At 45.8% G+C, this 22,082-nt stretch overlaps 2 protein-coding genes across 2 annotated transcripts in view; both read left to right on the forward strand.

Annotated features, from left to right (window-relative positions):
* zc3h3 (zinc finger CCCH-type containing 3) overlaps positions 1–20,703 on the forward strand; it is a 69,447-nt gene extending 48,744 nt beyond the window's left edge. Inside the window, exons 7-12 of the mRNA XM_079505875.1 lie at positions 1–159; positions 275–344; positions 2,886–3,017; positions 16,027–16,205; positions 16,576–16,763; positions 20,454–20,703. Coding sequence (XP_079362001.1) covers positions 1–159; positions 275–344; positions 2,886–3,017; positions 16,027–16,205; positions 16,576–16,763; positions 20,454–20,485 — 760 coding nt within the window. The 3' untranslated portion in view covers positions 20,486–20,703. The remainder of the gene's footprint in view (positions 160–274; positions 345–2,885; positions 3,018–16,026; positions 16,206–16,575; positions 16,764–20,453) is intronic.
* Positions 5,146–6,051, forward strand: LOC306926526 (ubiquitin thioesterase OTU1-like; the record flags this gene model as incomplete). Its single annotated transcript, XM_079505876.1, has 1 exon — positions 5,146–6,051. The coding sequence occupies one exon, from the start codon at positions 5,146–5,148 to the stop codon at positions 6,049–6,051; it is 906 nt and encodes a 301-aa protein (XP_079362002.1).
* Positions 20,704–22,082: the final 1,379 nt, after the last annotated feature.

Consider the following 22,082-nt stretch of genomic DNA (forward strand, 5'->3'; position numbering starts at 1 on the left):
CCGTGCGGTCCAGAGGAGCCTAGCCATCATCAGACATGCTCATCAGAAGAAGCCACAGGAGAAACAGTACTGCATGTACTACAACCGCTTTGGCAAGTGCAACCGGGGCACCGACTGTCCCTACACCCATGACCCTGACAAGGTGGCTGTGTGCACCAGGTAACTCCAGGCGTGCTCTCGCACTCGTCCACCGTAAAGGTCCCGAGTGTACAAATAATACTGCTGCTCTCATTGGCTAGCTTTAACCCTGAGGCCTCTTGTCTGTTTTCTGCAGGTTTCTACGGGGGACTTGCAAGCAGGCAGACGGAACCTGTCCGTTCTCCCATAAGGTGGCCAAAGAAAAGGTAAAGCCAGGAACATGCGCACGTGGTGTTATTTTAGGTGCTGCCGTGTCCACAAGAAAGCATATAACTTTGGTAAAGAAGCAATAGGAGCACTCCTCATCCCAGTGCCACGCCTCACAATTTGGCACTCTTGCGTTTATTTGGCTGAGTCCTCTGGGTTCCTTAAGGTGAAAATAGTTCATAATTTGGAGAGGAGCGCTGCACATAGACGTCACCTTTTCCGACCAACCAATCAAAATTGAGGAATAGGCCGGACTAAAAAGACCAAAGAGTCCTAGCCCTTCTCCTGACAGCCGGGTCTTCAACGAGATCCGCCGCTAGAGCAATTGCAAGGATTCGGTTTCTGGCATCCATCTTTACCGTTAATGATATCCGTTGGCTATTTTGGTTAGGCTATTTGTACGAATAATGCAGATGGATGTGACGATTGAACCTTGCAACAATAAGCACTCCATCCGCTTTGAAAGTGCTCTGGGAATTCATATATTCTTTTTTTATATCCAAAGCACTTTCTGTGGACACTGACGTTTGTGAGAACCTGTTTGGGGCCAGTGTCAGACATGCATGCGAATGATGATCCATCTCTGTGGTGTAGCAATCACAGAGTCATATTCATATTCTTGGCAGAGCTCCTGTTTCTGCGCCCTCGTCCCCGTGTTGAGTCCAGGACGCATGACCTGATTTGGGGTTTTGGGGCGCAAGTTGAGGCCGATGGGGTTGTGTGTGGGTGTGTTCGTGTGGGTGGGAGTAATTGAGCGAGTGGCTCAAGTATTGAATGATGGAATGTTGTGTTTGCAGCATGCCTTGTCCTGGTTTTCAAGTGGCAAAACACAGAACACTCTGTCTACCTCACACCTGTGGCTGAATGCCGTATTAGGGCCAGGTGGGCAGCAGCAGCAACCTGCTCCAAACAGCGCCTATATATTGGCCTGATTGCCTATTCAGCGTGTTATTTTAGCCCACTTTTACTCTTCCAATACTGCAGCAAGCAACCCTGCATCTGGAGCAAATGGTTAAAAACGAATTCATACGTTAAAAATAACATAGTGTGGTGTTATATTCCTGTTTTGGCCATATTTAGTGTGTGTGTGTGTGTGTGTGTGTGTGTGTGTGTGTGTGTGTGTGTGTGTGTGTGTGTGTGTGTGTGTGTGTGTGTGTGTGTGTGTGTGTGTGTGTGTGTGTGTGTGTGTGTGTGTGTGTGTGTGTGTGTGTGTGTGTGTGTGTGTGTGTGTGTGTGTGTGTGTGTGTGTGTGTGTGTGTGTGTGTGTGTGTGTGTGTGTGTGTGTGTGTGTGTGTGTGTGTGTGTGTGTGTGGTGTGTTCCACAGAGGGGGCTCTTATGCATGGGTGAATGTCTTGAATGTACACGAGCATTCATTATGATAGGAGGAATAGCCTTGTCTGTATAGGGGAATTTTTAGACATTTAGGGGAACGAGGAAAGCAGACTTTTTCCCCCCTTTGACAACGCCAAAACAGGTGCCCAGAACAGGCACACACACACACACAATGCTGTGCACCTGTGTCAGTTGTCATGCTGTGGTCTCTAAGTGCTGAGAGCCCAGCTGTCTGTTTGCAATGCCATCTCTCTCAGGGCCCCACCTGTCCCTATCACCCCCCCCCCCACCCCCTCCCATTCCCTTCCCTTCTCTGTCTGCTCTGCTTTACTCCCCAGCAGTCTCTCTCCCGCAGGGCGCCACTTAAAAGCCTGCTCCCCTTTCACGTGGACCCCCTTAACAGAACTGAACGGGAGTTGGGGAGGGGATAGTTCAGGGTTATGCACCCTCCCACCACCGAACTTGATCCAGGCACTAGCATGGGTAGGGGAGCCTCCCCCTGCCCCCCACTCTACCGCACACACTCACTCACACAAATAACTTGAAACCAAAGTCTCCATTGCTGCCCCCACTCCACACCCCACCCCTCCTGTTCCTCCTCCCAGCCTGCTCCTGGCGGGGATACACACACCCTGCACATAAACACATCATGATAGCCGGACAAGCTGCGGCCTGGATAAATATTTCTGTAGCAGTTAATTAGGTAGAAGCGATCCCCGCGCCCGACTAGATGGGCTCCCTCTCATGTTCCCCCCCCCCCCCCCCCCTCCCCAGCCCACCCTTATTGGCAGTCGCTCCCTGCCGAACCCCCATGGAGGTATATTTAGTGTTGCCCTCCACCGAGCTCACCCCGCGATCCGAAACAGTAGATCTCTGTCTTGGACACGCAGACAGACACACCTGCACCCACGTCGTCAGACCCGCATTCACTTTCACTTCCAAGCGCTGTCAACTGCAATTATGCCTCTCTGTGTGGCACAGATTGTTTGGCAGACAGGCCATGTGCATTGTTACCCCATTGACTGCTGTTGTGTGGTTTGGAGAAGCCAAAGTATGCGTGTGTTTACACGTACATAGAAAGAAAATAAAACACTACCCTCTCATATCCCCTGCATCCAGTCTTCTGTTTCATTCTCATATTAGCTTTTTTACTATTTCTCTCTCTTTCTTTTTCTCTCTGTCTGTCTGTTTGTCTGCCCTTCTCTAGATGCCAGTGTGCTCGTATTTCCTGAAGGGAATCTGCAACAACAGTAACTGCCCGTACAGTCATGTGTACGTCTCACGAAATGCTGCCGTGTGTCAGGATTTCATCAAGGGCTACTGCCCTCAGGGAGAGAAGGTAAAATACACACACACACACACACACACACACACACACACACAACACACACTCACACTGTGACTGAGGCATAATTCGTAGTTGTTTTAGAAAATGTCTGTTGATTTTGTGCATGCCCTTTCATTTATTTGCATAGGGAGATGCACTGTGAATTATCTGCAATTAAGCCATGGGGAGGAACAGCTTTTCAATCTCTGAAACACATTTTGTTAAAAAAAAAGTAGAATGGCAGGAACAGATAAACGAAAAAGAAACAAGGCAAGTCATTATGCTGTCGACGCTGATAGCAGAAAGACATCACTGAATGAATTCAGAAACATTTCCTTGTTGATTCCTATATTGTGACCAAACTTGACACACAGTAAGTCATTGGATTTATTTTATTTTTTATTTGTTGTCATATGAAAGCAGGGAATCATCGCTTCAAATTGACATTGGTTGTTCAGTTTTGACCCCTCCAGTTTTGGAGATATGGCTTATAGCAGGGGGCCATATTAGAAAATATTAAAACACCCAAGGGCCAACTACATAATTTTGCTTCGGATTTAAACGATTCTATTTAACTATCATCATCATTATTTAATATCAATGGTCTGTGTGTGCTCTCAGCTTTATGTCACATTACTAAATGTAACCAAGCAAGCAAGGTAAAGAAATCACACCCGTTTGAAGTGAGGGACGCTAATATATTAAAGTCTAACTCATGTCGATTAGGTGATGTAATGGTGATGTAAAACAAACGGTGCCAACACAAACATTAAACAATATATAAAGAGACAATATGACGTAATGAGGCACATTATGACGTACATTTTCCCTTCAATGGCTGGGTTTCCCAAACGCATAATGTGAACATAGACATTTCGTGCATAGATGTTGCTGCTCACAGAAGCCTGTGAACATAGACATTTCGTGCATATATGTGCCACACAATGGTAAGCCTCAGGCCTGAGGCCTGGTATGGTAGGCCTCAGGTCTACCATTCTGAAATTTAATTGAATAATATTTGGACTGCTGGACAGCTGACAGTAGGCTCTCTTTACTCCTTAAAAAAAGAAATATATATATATATATATATATGCATATATATATATATGCATATACATAAATATAATAAATATATATATTGTATTTATTATATGTATGTATTTGTATATATCTTTTTTTTTTAGTGTTAAGAGTAAAGAGAGCCTACTGTCAGCTGTCCAGCAGTCCAAATATTATTAAATTAAATTTCAGAATGGTGGACCTGAGGCTTACCATTGCGTGGCACATCTATGCACGGAATGTCTATGTTCACAGGCTTCTGTGTGCGGCCTTGAGGGCATCTGAGCATGTGCAGCACTACAAGTCTTACACCATATGCGTTTGGGAAACCCAGCCAATGTCAATGGTGTTTACAAAACAAACATTGAACTAAAGACAAACATTAAACCTGTATATAGGAGGGGCTAGCACCCCTCACGAGAATGAAAAAAGAAAGAAAGAAATACAAGGAACACTGACAAATTATACTCTGGGAAATGCCCAGGTTAAAAAACGTTAATGTAAAAATGTACTGTTGGGCGGGCCGTTCATAATACGCCCCAGTAAAATTCGCCCCAGGATGTGGCCCGCGGGCTGCACTTTGGACACCGCTGGCTTATAGAGTAATGTCTTATAGAAAACGGCGAAAACAGACTTGAAGTTAAAAGGTTCACTTCTGTGGTCTTTCTCTAACATTACACCGAGCTACATGTTTAAGCATTTACTTCATATTTACATGTCGATTTCAGCTCTGACATTTATTTCAGACATGCTCTAGTATGTGAAGAGTCTATTATCTCATTTTGGATTTAAAAAAGTAGTTGCAGAGACAATTGGCCTCATTCACAAAAGCTTTCTTAATTTCTTCAGTACTAAAAATTGCGGTCGCACAGATATGCATATGTATAGACTGGACATGCCTGATGTCAGCGCAGATTGGCCATATATGGACTGGACATGCTTGATGTCAGTGTCATATCATTGGATCAGAGAATGTTTATTTTATAAGGCTGTGGGGCTGCAGTTAGCACAATGTTCATGTCGTCCCCATTCATCATATCATTGGAACAGAGTGCGGTTATTTGTTGCTGCTGTTAACGGAATGTTGCGGCTTCGCTGTAAGACCAAAAACGGGACTCAGATAATGCAGGGCCTGACCCACCAGTCCCGTGTTCAGGAACTGAAGAGTAAGGTGGAGGAACTCACTGGCATCCCCTGTAATGTGCAGAAAATCATGGTCGGTTACCCGCCATCCAGCCTTGACCTCCGAAACGGAGACGCCCACCTCAAGGATTATCCCATCAAATCTGGAGACACACTCATCGTTGAGGAAGACGATAACAAACCAAAGCCTCGGGACAGTTCTACTTTGACCAAGGCCCCGCAGCTAGAAGCTGTCCCAGTACTGACACGCCGCGTGGTTCCCGCTGACAACTCTTGCCTCTTCACCAGTATCAACTACGTGGCCGAGGGCGGCGTCTATGACCCGGCATGCGCCCCCGGGATGCGAGGCCTCATCGCCCGGATCGTCTCCAGTGACCTGGCAGCGTACTCTGAGGCGGTGCTCGGGAAGACCAACGCCGAGTACTGCTCCTGGATACAACGTGACGACACGTGGGGCGGTGCCATCGAGGTGTCCATCCTGTCCAAGTACTACCGCTGTGAGATCTGTGTGGTCGACACGCAGACGGTGCGCGTGGACCGCTTCGGCGAGAACGCCGGCTACCTCAAGCGCGTGCTTCTCATCTACGATGGCATCCATTATGACCCGCTGCAGAAAGAGATCCTCGGTTCGGATGTCCCGCCCCAGACGATCTTCTCCACCGTGGACGACGTGATCTTGGCCCTGGCCCTGGAGCTCGCGGATAAGGCACAGAGCAAGCGGCAGTTCACGGACGTCAACCGTTTTGCGCTGCGCTGCCTGGTGTGCCAGACGGGCCTGGTGGGGCAGAAAGAGGCACGGGACCACGCCAAAGAAACAGGCCACACCAACTTTGGAGAGGTGTGAACTAAACAAGTTATTTCTTGTATCAAGGCCCACAAGTCTCCCATGTATCATGGCAACTTGGTCCATCGCTCTTAGTTGGTGTCTGTCTGCTGCTGTTAGTCATGGGGTCACTAAATGAGTACAGACGAAAAACAGACTAAGTCCAAATTTCAGACTGACCCCTCCACGAAAAGGCCTCGGTGTCCTGAACCCTTATCTATCATTTATATATTATGGATCAATAGTGTGGACTTAGACTGTTATTCGTCTGTGGTACTCATTAATGATTAGTTTGCTGTAATTTGTTTCAACCTTTTGTCATGTGTTCTCAGACTTTATTAATGTTCTTATGAAGATGATTGCCAAGCAAGCATTACTTTTATCATCGGTATTAACTTCCTAGGCTAAAAGAAAGCTGAGACGAGAGAAGTCACACTTGTGTGAAGTGAGCGGTGCCTTTGATGATTTGATCTGCTGCACCCATTATCAACTACATGACATCATAGTAATTTATTTTTTATTCATCATAGTAATTTATTTTTTATTCATCATAGTAATTTATTATTTTGGCATTTACTTGGCCCAATAAGTTACGGAATACGGAGTTCCGTAAAAAGTCCATAGACTTCTATGCCACATGACGTCACAGGAGCACACACAAAGCCACACGTTTCTCAAAACCATACTGTTTTGGGCCCCCTTTAACAGACACAATTCTAGAACTGATGAAGCAAATTGTAAATGTGGCCATTGTGGGTGGGCTACACAACTGGAACTTATTGTCATTAAGATAATCAGCTCTTGTTGGGTGCTACAAAAGCAGACCACAGAGCAATCGCACAAAACAAACATTCCAGCCATCATCAGCATCACACTGATTATTATCTAAAGTCTATCAATAGAGGGTATGCACATGCATAAAGTGAATGGCAAAGTGACTTTAACATAATTTAATTCAATCTCCTTCTTTGTGGATGTATTGGCTGTCAAGGCCAGACATTATGATGATGATGTCATGCACATACCTTCTATATAAAGTTGTAGTTGTGGTGGGCGTGTTTGTGGTGGAAACACAGATATTCCCATACTGTATATGGACTGAACACACGCCGATCAGCAAATACTGTATGACCATATCTGGACAGGACATATCTGACGTCGGGACAAATCGGCATTGTTAGGCAGCGGTTAACATCAGCTCAAATCGCCATTGAACGTTTTCTGTTATGTGTGACGTCGAAATCAAAGCTTGATCGACGAGAGAGAGGCGGGAGGACCTCATCACAGAGAGAGGGGAGAGAGAGCCTGTTTCTCCCAAGCAATAACCCAGGCCAATGCTGTGTACTGAAACCTGATCAATGATAACACCGGCCAAGCGATATATATATACTCCATGCAAGTATAAAATGCTAATGACAATGCTGATTCCAGTCGGGCGTCGGCACGAACACGCATCTCCTCTGGTGAACATATTCGCTATGATGGAGGTAATAAACCCACATAGTTACATTTGACACTATAGCCTGCCACGGTCTGTTGTTCTCTGTTGTTATAGAAACCCTCCCTTCAACACACGTCATGCTTAACGAGCCGTGCACAATGCGTGTTAACTGCCTACTATCTACCTCTATTGCTTGGTAGCCGTGTGTGGCACAGAGGGCTGATGCATAAGCAATTTTGATAATTTTTGGAGTCACCGAAATTGTAGAGTTCACAGTAGAGTCCTTCCTGAGAGCATGAAGTTTCATGGCAATCTGTGCCCTTGATTTTAGGATGCAGTACTGTGTGTGCAATTGGAATTTGTGTTGACTGTGAACACAAAGAAAGCATAGAAAGAAAGGAGGGAGAAGCTACGTAACATGAAGAGGTGGACAGATTGACTGACCGACCGATTTCACCAATCTTTGGGCCCTGCCGCTAAAGCCTGCAGCTTTAGGCTGGGGATGTTAGGAGGCACTGGTTTCACCAGCCGAGCCAACCTCCAGGCCTCCATCCTGTCACAGGAAATGGCAGAAACTCCGTACTGTGACAAATTTGCTGCAGCATGTCAGAGAGAGATCCAGGTGTTAAAATCACTGGTTCCACTGCTGTACAGTACACCCCTTCAGTGGCTCAAGTGGCTGAGCGAGCCACAGCGTTGCAGAATACACTACAACACTTTTGTCCTCTCCGCACTTTCTCTGTTTCGTTAAGCCCTTCCAAAGCCGAAGAAACCGTTGTTGTTTGGTTGTTGTCTGCTGCAGGCTCAATAATCTACTTTTTTTACCTGATAACGGTGGGAATGTCAACCGTTATTTGATTGACAGGTTGATGGTCCAATACTAACACTTGTCAGGACTGTCATTAGACGACGATAGAAATCCACCAGTCTCGTCTACTTTCACTGTAACTAGTCAGAAACCCATGCAGAGTACCTGCTTGTATTTGGGTTAGCCGTGTGGTGTGATTTTAAACCCATGCAGAGTACCTGCTTGTATTTGGGTTAGCCGTGTGGTGTGATTTTAAACCCATGCAGAGTACCTGCTTGTATTTGGGTTAGCCGTGTGGTGTGATTTCAACCCATGCAGAGTACCTGCTTGTATTTGGGTTAGCCGTGTGTTGTGATTTTATGCAACTAATACAATGATATGCATTTAATATACCCTAATTACCTCTTCAAATTCTTTAACTCGATTCCGCATTTCACAGATGTACTGTAAGCAATTGGAATTACAGTTGGTGCACACTCACACTCACACACGCATGCATATGGATTACAGGTTACACATTATACCACTACGTTGGAGCCAAGGCTAAAATAAATCTGGCTCTACTTGCTGTGTTTAATTTGTGAGTGTAATGTGACAACATCTCTCGATTGTAATGATCTGCGTTTGCTGTGTGTTCACCGCTGCAGAAGGGAGCTGTGTTCGGGGGCCAGCAGAACATGCAAAACGCACCGTAATGTTCATAGTTCGTTCTGCTGATGTTGAACGAGCAGAGCCACAAACACTGAACACACACACACACACACACACACACACACACACACACACACACACACATGCTGCATGCATGCATGCATGTATGTACGCACAGGGAGGGACAGCTGCAGGGGCCTGTGGTTCATAGTGGCATTACTGTAGTGACTGAGTGACACTTTGAGGACCTGATGGGTAACGGAGCCCCCGGCTCCACATGGCCTTAGACATGCCTCTGACTGTCCCCACATCCACTTCAAACATACTCACTTGACTCCTCCCTTAAACCTAATTTATGTCACACAGCAGTGACGCTCGCCCAAATCAATTGAATTGATTGATTGGTTTGATTTGAATTCATACATTTTTTTTAAATCCATGAAAATCAATCGATTTTTTCGGCAGTCGGCACAGTCGTGCAACGAAGCATAAATCGAGCCCCTCACAATGCATCCCATCGATTTATACTTGGTTTCATGCTGGTGTCTGTCTGCGCACCGAAATGAGCATCTTGACAAGCTCGCATCGTGTCGCGTTGCAACGCATTGTGAAGCTTGTAGATCTTAGATCTGTTATTTTCTGTGTATGATATGGCAAGCAGCCAAGTATATTAACCCCTTTTTCTGAGAGCGTTCCCCAGTATATATACAGTACCCTACTCTCCCTTTGTCTCTCTACCTCTCCTTCCGCTTGTTGTTTTTTTGAGGCAGAGGGGGTGAAACAGATGATTTTTCACACTGTCAGAGCTCATTTAAATATTGCACGGGGAAATGAGGATATATAAAACAAAAGGGATATTAATATTTATTCTATTAGCTGAAGTGCTTAGGTATGTGATTTGTGTGTGTGTGTGTGTGTGTGTGTGTGTGTGTGTGTGTGTGTGTGTGTGTGTGTGTGTGTGTGTGTGTGTGTGTGTGTGTGTGTGTGTGTGTGTGTGTGTGTGTGTGTGTGTGTGTGTGTGTGTGTGTGTGTGTGTGTGTGTGTGTTGTACATGTGCACATCTATTGTGCATGCAAGTGCACATGCTCATATTTGTGTGTGTGTATGTGTGCACTGTGCTGCGAGGGTCTGGCTGCTCCGTGATGGATAGCAGGCAGTAATTATAGATGTGAAAAGTGCTGAGGATGGCACTCTGGGCCAGGCAGGCAGACAATCCAGCAGCTCAGGGGTTAAAGCCTGGCTCGTCGTCTCCATCTTCCTCCCCTCTCCTCCTCCTCCCCCGTCTCCCCCAACTCCCCCCTTCCAACCTGGCTTTGTCTCACAGTCATTCTCCAGTGAACTGGCTCCTGCTGTGTCTCTTCCTTGTTATAACTTGCCAATTTGTCCCTGTGATTTCTTTGTGTTATATTGACTGATATACTTTTTTTCCCCGTCTTTTCTTTTGTCTATTCTTGTATGTTTTTATTTCATTATTTCCCTCTGTCTCTTATCTTTTTGTTTTCTTTGTTAAGTTTTTCTTGTCGGTATTCTGATAGTCCTGTCTGGGGGGGGGGGGGAGAGGGTACTGGGCACTGGAGTAAACCTCACAGCAATCCTGAGTGTTCATTTAACTCTTGAGAGTGTGCAAAACGGGTCCAAGACTGAGCATCGTACAGTGTGGTCAGGTGTGACTTGGACCTTTGAACTCCATGCCGTCAGGTGCTATAGTAATTATTTGGCGGTGTAGGAGCATAGACGTGTTCCTCCATCATCCGCCATGCTAAGTTGGCCCATAAAATGTTAATGTAACTGAATGTCTCTCTGCCATCTCTTCTCTCTCACTCTGTTTTATCTCTTTATATTATCTCTCGCTAGTCTGTATGCCACCCCCCCTCCCTCCGTCTCCCTCTCCATCTCTCTTTCTCTCCGATGGTAAATGTGCTGACTCGTCCTGGTTTGGGCCCAGCAGAGAGCTTTCTAATAGGCCCCTGAGACGTCCCAGCATTCCTTAAATCAAGTGGAAAATTGTTAACTTGGTGTGGAATAAAGACGTCCTGTCCACTCTTTTATTCTCTCTTTTTTTCCCTCCCCATTTCCACTGACTCTCTTGCTACCCCCCCCCGTCCCCCCCCTGTTCTCTCTCTCTCTCTCTCTCTCCTCTCTCTCTCTCTCTCTCTCTCTCTCTCTCTCACTCAAACTTCTCGCTGTCTGTCTGTCTGGAGACCTTTTATGAAAATGAGGATGTATGGCACTGCAGGGAGGTAGCTCGTTATGTACTTTTCTTCACACACGCGCGTGTGTGCGTGTGCGGCTGCGCTTGTGTTTCACATCAATCGGCTGCGCAGATTGGCCAAGCTATGTGTGACGTGCATGTTTGTGCATCTGTCATAGTACTGACATCATAGACTGGCCTCTAACTACTCTGACAACGGCCACTAACTGCACTAGTATTGTAGAATACTATGTATTATAAACTATACATTTATGTGTGAGCAGCACGCTACTGCCAAATTCAGGAAAGTAATTTTAGGCAGTTAATACCATCTTTATAAGGTATCAAATGCGTGCTTTGTGCACTTGCTGTATCATGCCACAATGCATTTGAGATGGCAGTGATGTAAATAGGTTTTCAATGTAATGGGTCCCGGGATGCACAGGTGGTCATTCAAATGAGTCCCAAAAAATTCTTATGAGTCCCAAAAAAAATCACACCTGTGTGAAGTGAGTGGTGCAACTCCGTGAGGGGGTTCGCGGGGGGGGGGGGGGGGGGGGGGAGTTCCAGACCCCCAGGAATGCGCCCAGGGGGCCGGGCCGGTTCCGGCGTGCCGTGCCGCGTCCGAAACGGTTGAGAAATGACAGTTACCGTGTGGCGGTCCCTCTACTGTACCCTCTACTGTACTGTCACTGTAATGTATTGGCACCCCCCGAAAGCATCATATATATACAGTTAATACGTGCGCGTGTGTTTGTGTGTGCGTTAGGTTGCGCAGAGATGGTGAAAAACAACCATGCTATTTTTGTGCTCATACCCAGACACACACATAGCTCCGTAAGGGAGTGGTTGCACCACTCAATAATAATAATAAAACATTTTTTATAAAAAGATATATATATAAAAATATCAAATAGGCCTATACAGTATATCTTTTTATGTAGGCTAGTAGTATTAGCAAGCACAACTCAGTAAGAAATACTAATAGTGGGCAACAGTGGATTTAACATAGCTTAATATACCAACCAAAAGTTGCAGTTGCAATTATTGTACTTAGCCAAAATGCAAATAGGTTTGCCATTGTGGATGTAAAATAATTTATTTGGAAAAGTGGAACTTAGAAGTCACTTGAGTCCCTGTCTACAGGGAAGAATGGCAGCTGCAAAAAAGACAGATTCACAAGAACCTGCAGATGCGCCTGTCTCTGCAGCACCGTTTACAACGTGTTGAGAGCTTGTAGATCAACGTGAACGAACCCTGACACCAGCGCTGCAAAAACAAACGCGTTGAGAACCCGCAGATGCGCCCATCTCTGCAGCGCCGTTTGCAGCGCGTTGAGAGCTTGTAGATCTGTCTGTTTTTGCAGCGCTGGTGTCAGGATTCGTTCACGTCAAGTGAAGTTCAATCAGTGCGTTGAATCAGCAGCAGCAACAAGCTAATAGCCAACACCACCACCACCACCAGTCTGTTAGCATAGCTTGTTGCTAACGATTTGTCACTCCGTCTTTTTCTTTTCTCTCTTTTATTATTTTTCCCCCCGACTTCACGGGTCGCGCATTGGGTTGTGATGTCATGAGACCCGATGTTGCAGCCTGTGTGTGACCGAAAGAGTGCTAGACTTCCACGTAGAACAGTGTGTGACCGAAAGAGTGCTAGACTTCCACGTAGAACAGTGTCTGACCGAGAGAGTGCCATAGTCTTCAGTGCAGCCAGGATAAAGTTGCGTCCACAGGATGCAGAGGCTGATGGTTTATTGCGTCCCATAACTATAAAGTGCGTTTTGGGACGCAAAACGCACCCTATTTACATCACTGAGATGGTGTAATTTTATTTAAAAGACATTTAAAAAACATTGTACATCTTTTAGCCCACTATCTTTGTTTTGTTTCTTAGTTTCTGTTTACTGCTTGCATCTACACGTCGGCTGCTACAACGACTACATATCCCCTCTGGGATTAATTATCTTTTCTTGTCTTGGTGGGTTGTCCGGTGACAGACGGGGTCAAGGCAGTTCAGTGCCCTAACGTCACTCACCAAATATAACGCAATATACATCATTCACAGCGGTGGTTTAATCATGTCACACTGTGGGTTTCATCTTTTTGTGGCCGACTTAAAAATGGCAGTACGATAACGTGATCCTGAGAGACATTTGACGTGCGAACTGATCCCGGGACTGCCCTGGCCTCCAGGGTTCCAGGAACATGGGTGTGAGGGAATGAGAGATGGCTCTGATGGCAGCGGATGGAGTGGGAATACAGACAAGGTGTGTAGGAGATGGGACTGTTGCCACAGTCAAGGCTGTGACAGGTTGGCCTGCAACACAGGTTGACCAATAGTCCATGCTGTTCCCAGAAACACGATCTCTAGATCCCACATGCACGGACGCACGCGCGCGCACACACACACACAACACACACACGTTTCCCCAATCCACACACTATTTCTGGATCAACCTGCTCCTGCCCACCCCCAGTCCCACGCTCCTCACCCGCTCTATACATACACGCACACGCGCACACACACACACACACAAACTTGTACACACACACGCATCGCACCCTGCACCCCATAGTGCGTATAATTAGCCCTTCTGACAGGTGGGAGGGATCGGATCTCGTGGAGAATGAAGCTACCAATTTACGCCCCTATTACACCGTCATACACAGGCATCTGAATGCTCACACACTCATGCACAATGCTCCTCAAAAATTAGACTAGCAATGACCCACTTACCCAAATCACCCGTTTCACGTTTAAGGACATTGTTGGCTATTAACATCACTGAACGGATGGGGTTGTCTACACCTATGTGGCCTTAGAAGCCATACTGTACTGGTATTAATATAGTCATAAGTAAAGTAATATTACTCTTGTTCTCATATTTCTGTTGGCGACTGGAAGCTAATCCATCAAGATTAGATTTTTGTTGCTCTATAAACTCCTGCCTCGCTTTCTACAAGTGTGCTCTTTATAGATAAGTAAAAGAAGAAAAGAAAAGTTTAACCGTAGTTTGGATTCATCAGTATAAAATAAATAAATACATTTAGAAAAGGACATTGGCTATTTGTCTAGTTTGCTGTTTGTGTCAATCAGTTTCACTTGCGCCAAATTAATTCACTTCTTTCAAATTCTTTCAATTTCTTCTTTCAAACATGAAAAGGCATGCCTGACTTTATATAGTTTTGAAATTTGTTCTTAACCGTCTATGGACACTGTTTTACAAACAGGGGATATGATGTTATAGCCAAAATGCCATGGACTGTGCATGGCATTGGCGTCGCCCTCCCTGAGCCAAGCATGCGCCTGACTGGGACTAGGTGCTGCAATCCTTTTTATACCTTGAGAAACGTGGGTGGGGATGATAAAGTCACACATTATATTTACCTCTTTAAGTCGTGATTTATACTTGGGTGTGTCACACCGTAAATGGCAGACCTACAATGTGAGCGACTATTTAAGTTTATTTTTTACCAGCTGCGAAGCAGGCTGGTCTACAATCGTGGTAGTGGCAACTTCATTGGCTGCCGTAGTCACCTATCTTCCTGATTGGCTGCCTCGTCTCTTGGCAACCAGACATTTTTTGCCTCTAGCCGACCTCTCAGCCAATGGGATAGTATTGCATTGCAGCCAGCCCAACACACCCAAATACTGATAGACACAGATATTTACATTTTTAATAGCACAATTCTGCAGATATAATAACGCAGCTGGGTAGCTAGTTGATGTTAATCAATTCTTGTTTTTTGAACGACTAAGTATAGCTCGTGGGGCCTCTATGGCGAGCGAAGCAGTCGTTACTAGATCACTCCGGGCAGCGCACCCCCCCGCGCCTCCGCCTCTCAGTTCTTCTGCGTGTGTAGTGTCAACGCACGCAGAGATGACAGATCAGAATCACACACACGTACACACGTACTCTCACACACGTGCGCGCACGCGACACAGCTTTGGTATGGAATGAAAATAATATAATAATTAAGCCTGCATCGCTTTGCCTAAAACAATGAATTATGAAAAGGACCGCAATTGGGAAAAAGCCAGCCTACATTTTCAAATGATATTGTTATTATGCTTAAACTATCAATTTGGCTAAATCCCACTGATAAAGTATAGGCTATGTACATAACTACAGGCATTCATAACTAGACATTAATATAGCCTACCGTATAGGATTGTACAATTATATAGCCTACATTTAACAAACAAGCTTGATTGACATTACGTAAATGGGTCAGTACAAAAACTGCTACGAGGATAAAACCAGAAAAAGCACTAAGACTTGTTTACATCAGGTATAAAGTAAAAAGAAAACATGACAACCGTATGGAAAAAGGGAGAGGAAGAACTGGGAGGCGGAGCCACAGGGGGTGCGGAGGCACAGGGGGTGCGGAGGCACAGGGGGTGCGCTGCCCGGACTGATGTAGTAACGAGCGCTTCGCCTACGGCGGGGCCTGTTGGGCACTGGCCTACTTGGAATGATGCAAGTTGAAATGCATGCCCCACCCAGATATTATGTCTGTGTCCCTTTTATGCCCGACGTCAGAATGATGTCAGATTTCTGTATGTGTCTCTCTGTGTCCCTTTATTCCTATATATGGAGTTCTGTGTCAGGCATGCCCAAATATGGAGTGTTGTGAGGTCAGAACAGGACAGCTCCATTATGGACCCTGGGCAGGGGCCCGGTCCAGAGCCCGGGCAGAGGCCTTTTTGGGGCGGTTCTGGACATCCGTGACTCCGACCGACTTGACACCGGGCACTGCACTCCCTGTGGTGGTGTGGAACGCGTGTGTCGAATTTGAAGTCAGTGGGGCTAACGGTTCTCGAGTTACGTGAATTACAGACGTACACACAGAGACTTGGTGCATTTATAGTTAGATTAGTATTTATTTTTGTCTCTTCCCCCAGTGTAAGAAGAAACACACCCTAGTGTGTCCAGACTTCTCCAAAAAGGGCTCCTGTCCCCAGGGCACCCGATGCAAGCTGCAGCACCGCCAGAGAGCCAAGCGCAGTGCCAGCACACCTGGACCCTCAGCCACCAGCAGCACCCCGGCCAAGAGACCCCGGCCCAAAGAGCATGCCAAGAGGTCTGTCCACATCATCCTACCAAACTTTAAACCTGGTGTTCTTATTCTGGGGATGTTTTATAAGCAAAGGTTTTCAAAACAATATTCAAATGTTTTTCCTGCCTAACTAACATTTTTCTAGCGTCCTTATTTTGGGGCAAACATTTGTTAAAATAGCAGATGTACAAGCTGGAGAAGACCATGTATCCTGAGGGACCCCAGTCACTGCGTAGTCTTATTACTGTAAGGGTTGAGGAGGTTGTTTGGGCTGGGTGTTGTGTTGTTTGGAAAGTTGGTTATGTTTGTAGCGTCAGAAGACCTCATCACACAGCTGAGTGTTATACTGTATGAATGTGTTGGTCACCTCCTGCTGTGTTCGTCCTTCTCCCAGGCCACGTCTGTCTGTCAACATGCCGCTGCCAGAACCAGTCTTCAGGGACTCCCTGAAGACGCCTGGGGACTCCCTGAAGACGCCTGCGTCTGGTCTTCTGAAGCTGCCGTCTTTCATCTCCCTCTGCAGCTCCCCAGAGGAGGCCGAGGTGCCGGACATGCCACCGGACGGGACCCCGCACATTAAAGGTGAACACGCTTATAGGCCATCCTGTCCCTACAATATATAGTAGCCCTGCAAGGTTCCTTACCAATTATTCTATCTATAGATTTTTTTGTCTAATTGGATTTATTTTTATTTTTTTATGATCAGTACTTTATTTGGATTTTTTACAGAAAAAACAAACACAAGCAACAACAACAGAATACGTATGCATGGACATTATGTATGTGAACACAGAGACATAATATAAAACAAGGATAGACGAGATAAACAAATAAAAATACAAATAAATAAAATTAAAAGTTTAAATTAGTTTACACGACCAAACACGCAGCATCATCAACCGTATCATATGTATACTAATACAGTAAACAATCAAAGGGGCATTGCCTGACCATGGATCACATCAAGGACCTGCAACATGACTGAGGAACACGTTCCACTTCGAATCATATTTATCTAACTGATTATTCATCTTAAAAGATAACTTCTCCAAAGCAGCCACAATACCAAGCTGAGTGAACCATACATGTGTTGGAGGCAAATCCTCAGACTTCCATTCCCAATGATTTTCCTGCCCACCATTAATGCTGTATGAATCCAGTCAGCTAGAGGTGCAGGGAGGTGTACAACGGTATCATAAAATAATCGGGAAAATGGCAAATGTCAGAGGCGTTCAGGTGGTGCAGGGGTAAAGTCCTTCGCCACCACGCGGAGTCTAGGGGTTTGAATCCGTGCATCCGGCTTCCCGGGGGTCTACACAAACACAATTTGCTGTGTTCGGAGGAGGGAAGGCGGTTGGGCTGGGGCGGCACCTGCCCGCACGGTGGAGTGTTGAACGGGAGGAGTAGGAAGGAGGCGCTACGTCCTTCAGGTGGGGACTCCTCATTGGCAGGTGAGCCAGTAGGCTAAAACAGCTGTGGCATCAGTACGAGGAATTAATTTGCATAACGCAAATAAGATATTTACAAGCTCGTAATGCGTCATTGCATTGCGAGGCGTTGTGAGCTTTTAGATTGACTTGTTTTAGGGATCCTAAATCCCTTGGGATTTTATCCTAAAATCTTAATTTATTATTATTTAATAATCAATTAAATTGAATAGTTTGATTACAGTTAAACTCCTACTACACATACAACACATACAACAGTAAAGATTGTTAATTTAACAAAATAATCACTCCAACACTCTGGATTTTGCTGTGTAGTGGAACATACATCTACTGTAAGTGGCCAGAGTTTGATCAGTGGTTAAAATTACCATCTCTAGATTTGTGTGTTGTTCCCTGGAATAAGTAAGGTGTGAAAACCAAGGCCAATACTGTAAAGGTTCACAAGGCAATAGGAGTACTTACTGTATGACGTATATCTGTGGTACAGTAAGGCATGAAACGTTTTGCTGTATCAAATTGCCGACTGTCCACAACATATTTTTAGGAAGGGAAACCCTGCTTTTTAAACCTGTGCTGCATACAGTCCTGATTTATCGACTGATAGCGATTATTGGAAACGGCCGGCCGTGTACTTTGTGACAGTGTTTTAACAAGCAACCTAATTATTCTTAAGGGACGGTGGTAATAACGTTTATGTTTTGGGGGAACGAGGAGGCACAGCTGAGCTCTCTGTTGACAGACATGACAGATAGAGGATTAGAAGGGGCAGTCTGCCTTCCTCTCACCCCCTTCTCCACCCAGCCCTGACAGCCCACCTGCCCCTGCCTAATGGACACACGCACACACACACATACCCCAGTCCTGTGGCATGAAATCCAGTCCATTTTTACACCTCAACTTTAATCTTCCTCACCGTTATACTGCACGTAACTTAGCAATGTTCTCATTTTAACTCTCAAATTTCCCTAAATGTTTTCCCCCTTATTCCTTCCTGCTCCTCAACCGTCTTTTGTCCGTAACCGGTGATATTGACTTGTTCTTAAACGAGACGTTCAGCTGGCAATTAACAGTCAAAAAGGAATCAATTTGCAATTTGCTGTTATGATGATGACTGGCCAACAGTTGTGTCAGTTGTGTCATTTTGACTGGTGATGTAATCGATGCAAATACAGTAGAGTTTTGTTTCTTTTCCCTTTCTTTCTTTTTTTTCATTTCCTACAATTTTATTTAACATATACCGGTATATATTTTTCAAAATAATTAACAAAATGTAAAAAAGACAAAAGAATAAACATTACACTCACACCAAGTTTGAAGTTCTCTTTTGGAACTTGAACACGAAGGTTTGGGAAACACTTAGTAGAGAGGGAGATGTTGCCTCTTGTGTGTTCACCAAGGAGTTTTCCTCCAAAAATGCCAAGCTGCTGAGTTCAAAATATGTATTTAATTTGTTCGGTTATGTCGTTGATGTTTTACTTTGTTGTGCTGTTTAGTCATTGCTTCTTTGGGGGGTGTACCTTGTTTTTTGTTTTGTTTTAGGAAGAATCGATCGTCCGACCTGGGTATAGGGGCGAAAGACTAATCGAACCATCTAGTAGCTGGTTCCCTCCGAAGCTATACACTCCCATTGACCTAAGCCCAAAATTCCTCATGCCTCCATTGAGCTACAGTAGGAGACAGCAGTGTGCATGCACTCCTGTCACCTGAGTCCGTACACATGCATGCATGTGTATGCGACTATCAGTGCATGTGGACAGTACCTGTGCTCTACTGTGATGTGCTGTGTTACACAAGTGCAACGGTTTCTTGTGTGCTGCCCATTGCAAGCTAGGCTGGACATTAGTCTATGAGCGTATTAGCTTTTTATAGAGCCGGGGGACTCACTTCCGGAAACCTAGTCTAAGCCTCAATGCCCAGCAACAGCCAACAGAGCCTGGCCATTGAGGAAGCGCTATTCTAGTGCTTTGGTCCAGTGGTAATGCCAGGGTGCACACCAGCTACTGTACTCAATGTGCGCACACACACACACACACACACACGCACACAGATTTATACTTGCATGTCTGTGTTGCACACCGAAAATCATGAATGCTCAACACTTATGAGCTCAATATGCATGCATGCACACACATACACAGAAACAATATCTTCCGCGGCTCTCTTTGTCCAGGTGGACTTCACTATTGCTAATGATAGCTGGGTTCAGTCTTAAAGCACTCCACACTCCCGCTGCCTCATTAAGGGTGGAAGACAGCCAAACAAGCTCCTCTTCACTTTGCATAAATTAGTCCCAGATGCCATGTATCACTGCCAGAGGATGAACTCTCACACCTACTGTATATACACATGCATACACACACACACACACACACACACACACACGCCTCCATCCAGCCCTCCCCGTTGTCCTGTTCACTTATCACTCAGCGTTTTGAACGGGACAGGGATCTACGTTTAAACGCTTTTTCGACGTAGATCAGAGTCACACACCAGTGAATATTCATCGCACACAAGGGCGCAGCGCACACCACCGACACATTTTCACTGTCACAACATAACCCTGGTAGCCGTCACACCATTTCTTTGTAACTTTATTTATGTCACCATATTCTTCTCTTTCACTCTAATCTCTGTGTGTGTGTGTGTGTGTGTGTGTGTGTGTGTGTGTGTGTGTGTGTGTGTGTGTGTGTGTGTGTGTGTGTGTGTGTGTGTGTGTGTGTGTGTGTGTGTGTGTGTGTGTGTGTGTGTGTGTGTGTGTGTGTGTGTGTGTGTGTGTGTGTGTGTGTGTGTGTGTGTGTGTGTGTGTGTGTGTGTGTCATTTCAGAGAGAAAATTGCAGATCAAGCCAAGGCTTTAGTTCTACAACGTAGAACGGAAGCTGTAAGGCTTGAGGTTCCGGAGACGCTTTACTTTGGAGTTACTCTGTCGCCCTCCCTCAAAATGGTAAAACTCAGGGTCTGAAGATAAGAATCGTAAATCTCTTTCACATAATGCACTCTGTTTTCAGTTCACACTTTTAATCGATACATGTTTTTTGTGAATGTTTTTAACACTGCCAATAAAATGTTGACTTTATACGAGAGTTGTCAGTGTTTATATTTTGTGTGTGTGTGTTTGTATATTGGGCTCCTCTGAACAAGGGGCTGACGGGTACCGTATAGTGCCAACGTGTTTATAGGAAGTATGTGTGGTTCTGTTTTGGGCACGGTGGTATCACTGTGCATCTGTGCATGTTTCTGAGACTCCCCATGGGAGCAGGACTGTAGGTCTGCAAGGTGGTGACAGGACCAGCAGTTCCCCTTTGGTTCTGGTCCGAGATGGGGGACACATGAGCGTGCGATGACCTCACCGTCACCACCCAGCTGGGTGTGAGCGTGTGCACACAGACAAGAGCAACAGGGAAGGACTGTCACTCTTGTCCCTTGAAAGCTATTTAGATGACAGCATAGTTCACTCATTATCTGCATTCCTCTTTCGCTCTTCTCTGCTTCTCTCTCTTTTGAGGCTCGATTCGTCTCCCTCCATGCATGTGCGTTTGTACCTCCCTCCCTCTTCTCTGCCTCCTTGTGTGATTCATGTAATTAGTGTGTATGTGTGGCAGTGGAGAGTGGCACAGAGAGGATGCTGGGACATTTAATTCATCCATTACCTGCCCGCAGTCGGAGTGTGTAGTCCCCGATAATAAAACGATTAATACCACGTGTGTCAATGTGTGCGTCTTTCAGTATGCATGTGTGCGAGTGTGGGACCCTGATATTTGGACCATTAATATGCAATTTAACCGAGGCGTCGTCACGGTGACAAATGAGCAACGCGTGGCCTTGGGGAGCTTGTTTCTCCTGCGGCGCTCATGGCAACAAGACACATTAATACATGGCAGGCTCACATACACACCGACCGACCTGCCACCGTGTTAACAAGATAAGGACCCCCAGCAGATGAAAGAGACGGCCGTGTGGGGGTGGGGAGGACTGTGGGCATCGAAGGCAACAGAATGTAGAAAAATATATTAGGATCTCTAGAAATTTGTGTGTGTGTGTGTGTGTGTGTGTGTGTGTGTGTGTGTGTGTGTGTGTGTGTGTGTGTGTGTGTGTGTGTGTGTGTGTGTGTGTGTGTGTGTGTGTGTGTGTGTGTGTGTGTGTGTGTGTGTGTGTGTGTGTGTGTGTGTGTGTGTGTGTGTGTGTGCGTGCGCGCGCGCGCCTATTCCACTCTATTCTGTCCTGCACGTCTATTGACAGCAGCGAGAGAGATGGAGGGCTCGACATGTTTCTCAGAAAAGGTAGAAGACAGGGAGCCATCACTCTTCTCTTCTCTTTTCCCCTCACTTTTCCCCTCTTCCTCACCCTCGCCCCCCCACCCTCCCCCTCTCCCCTGTGCTGAAGACGTAAGTGCCTTAGACAGATGTCTGCTGCCTCTTGTCTAAAACGCTCAACGCGAGCTGCTGAGCTCGGCAA

The sequence above is a fragment of the Electrona antarctica genome, assembly GCF_951216825.1.
Source record: "Electrona antarctica genome assembly, chromosome: 7".
Taxonomy (NCBI): Eukaryota; Metazoa; Chordata; class Actinopteri; order Myctophiformes; family Myctophidae; genus Electrona; species Electrona antarctica.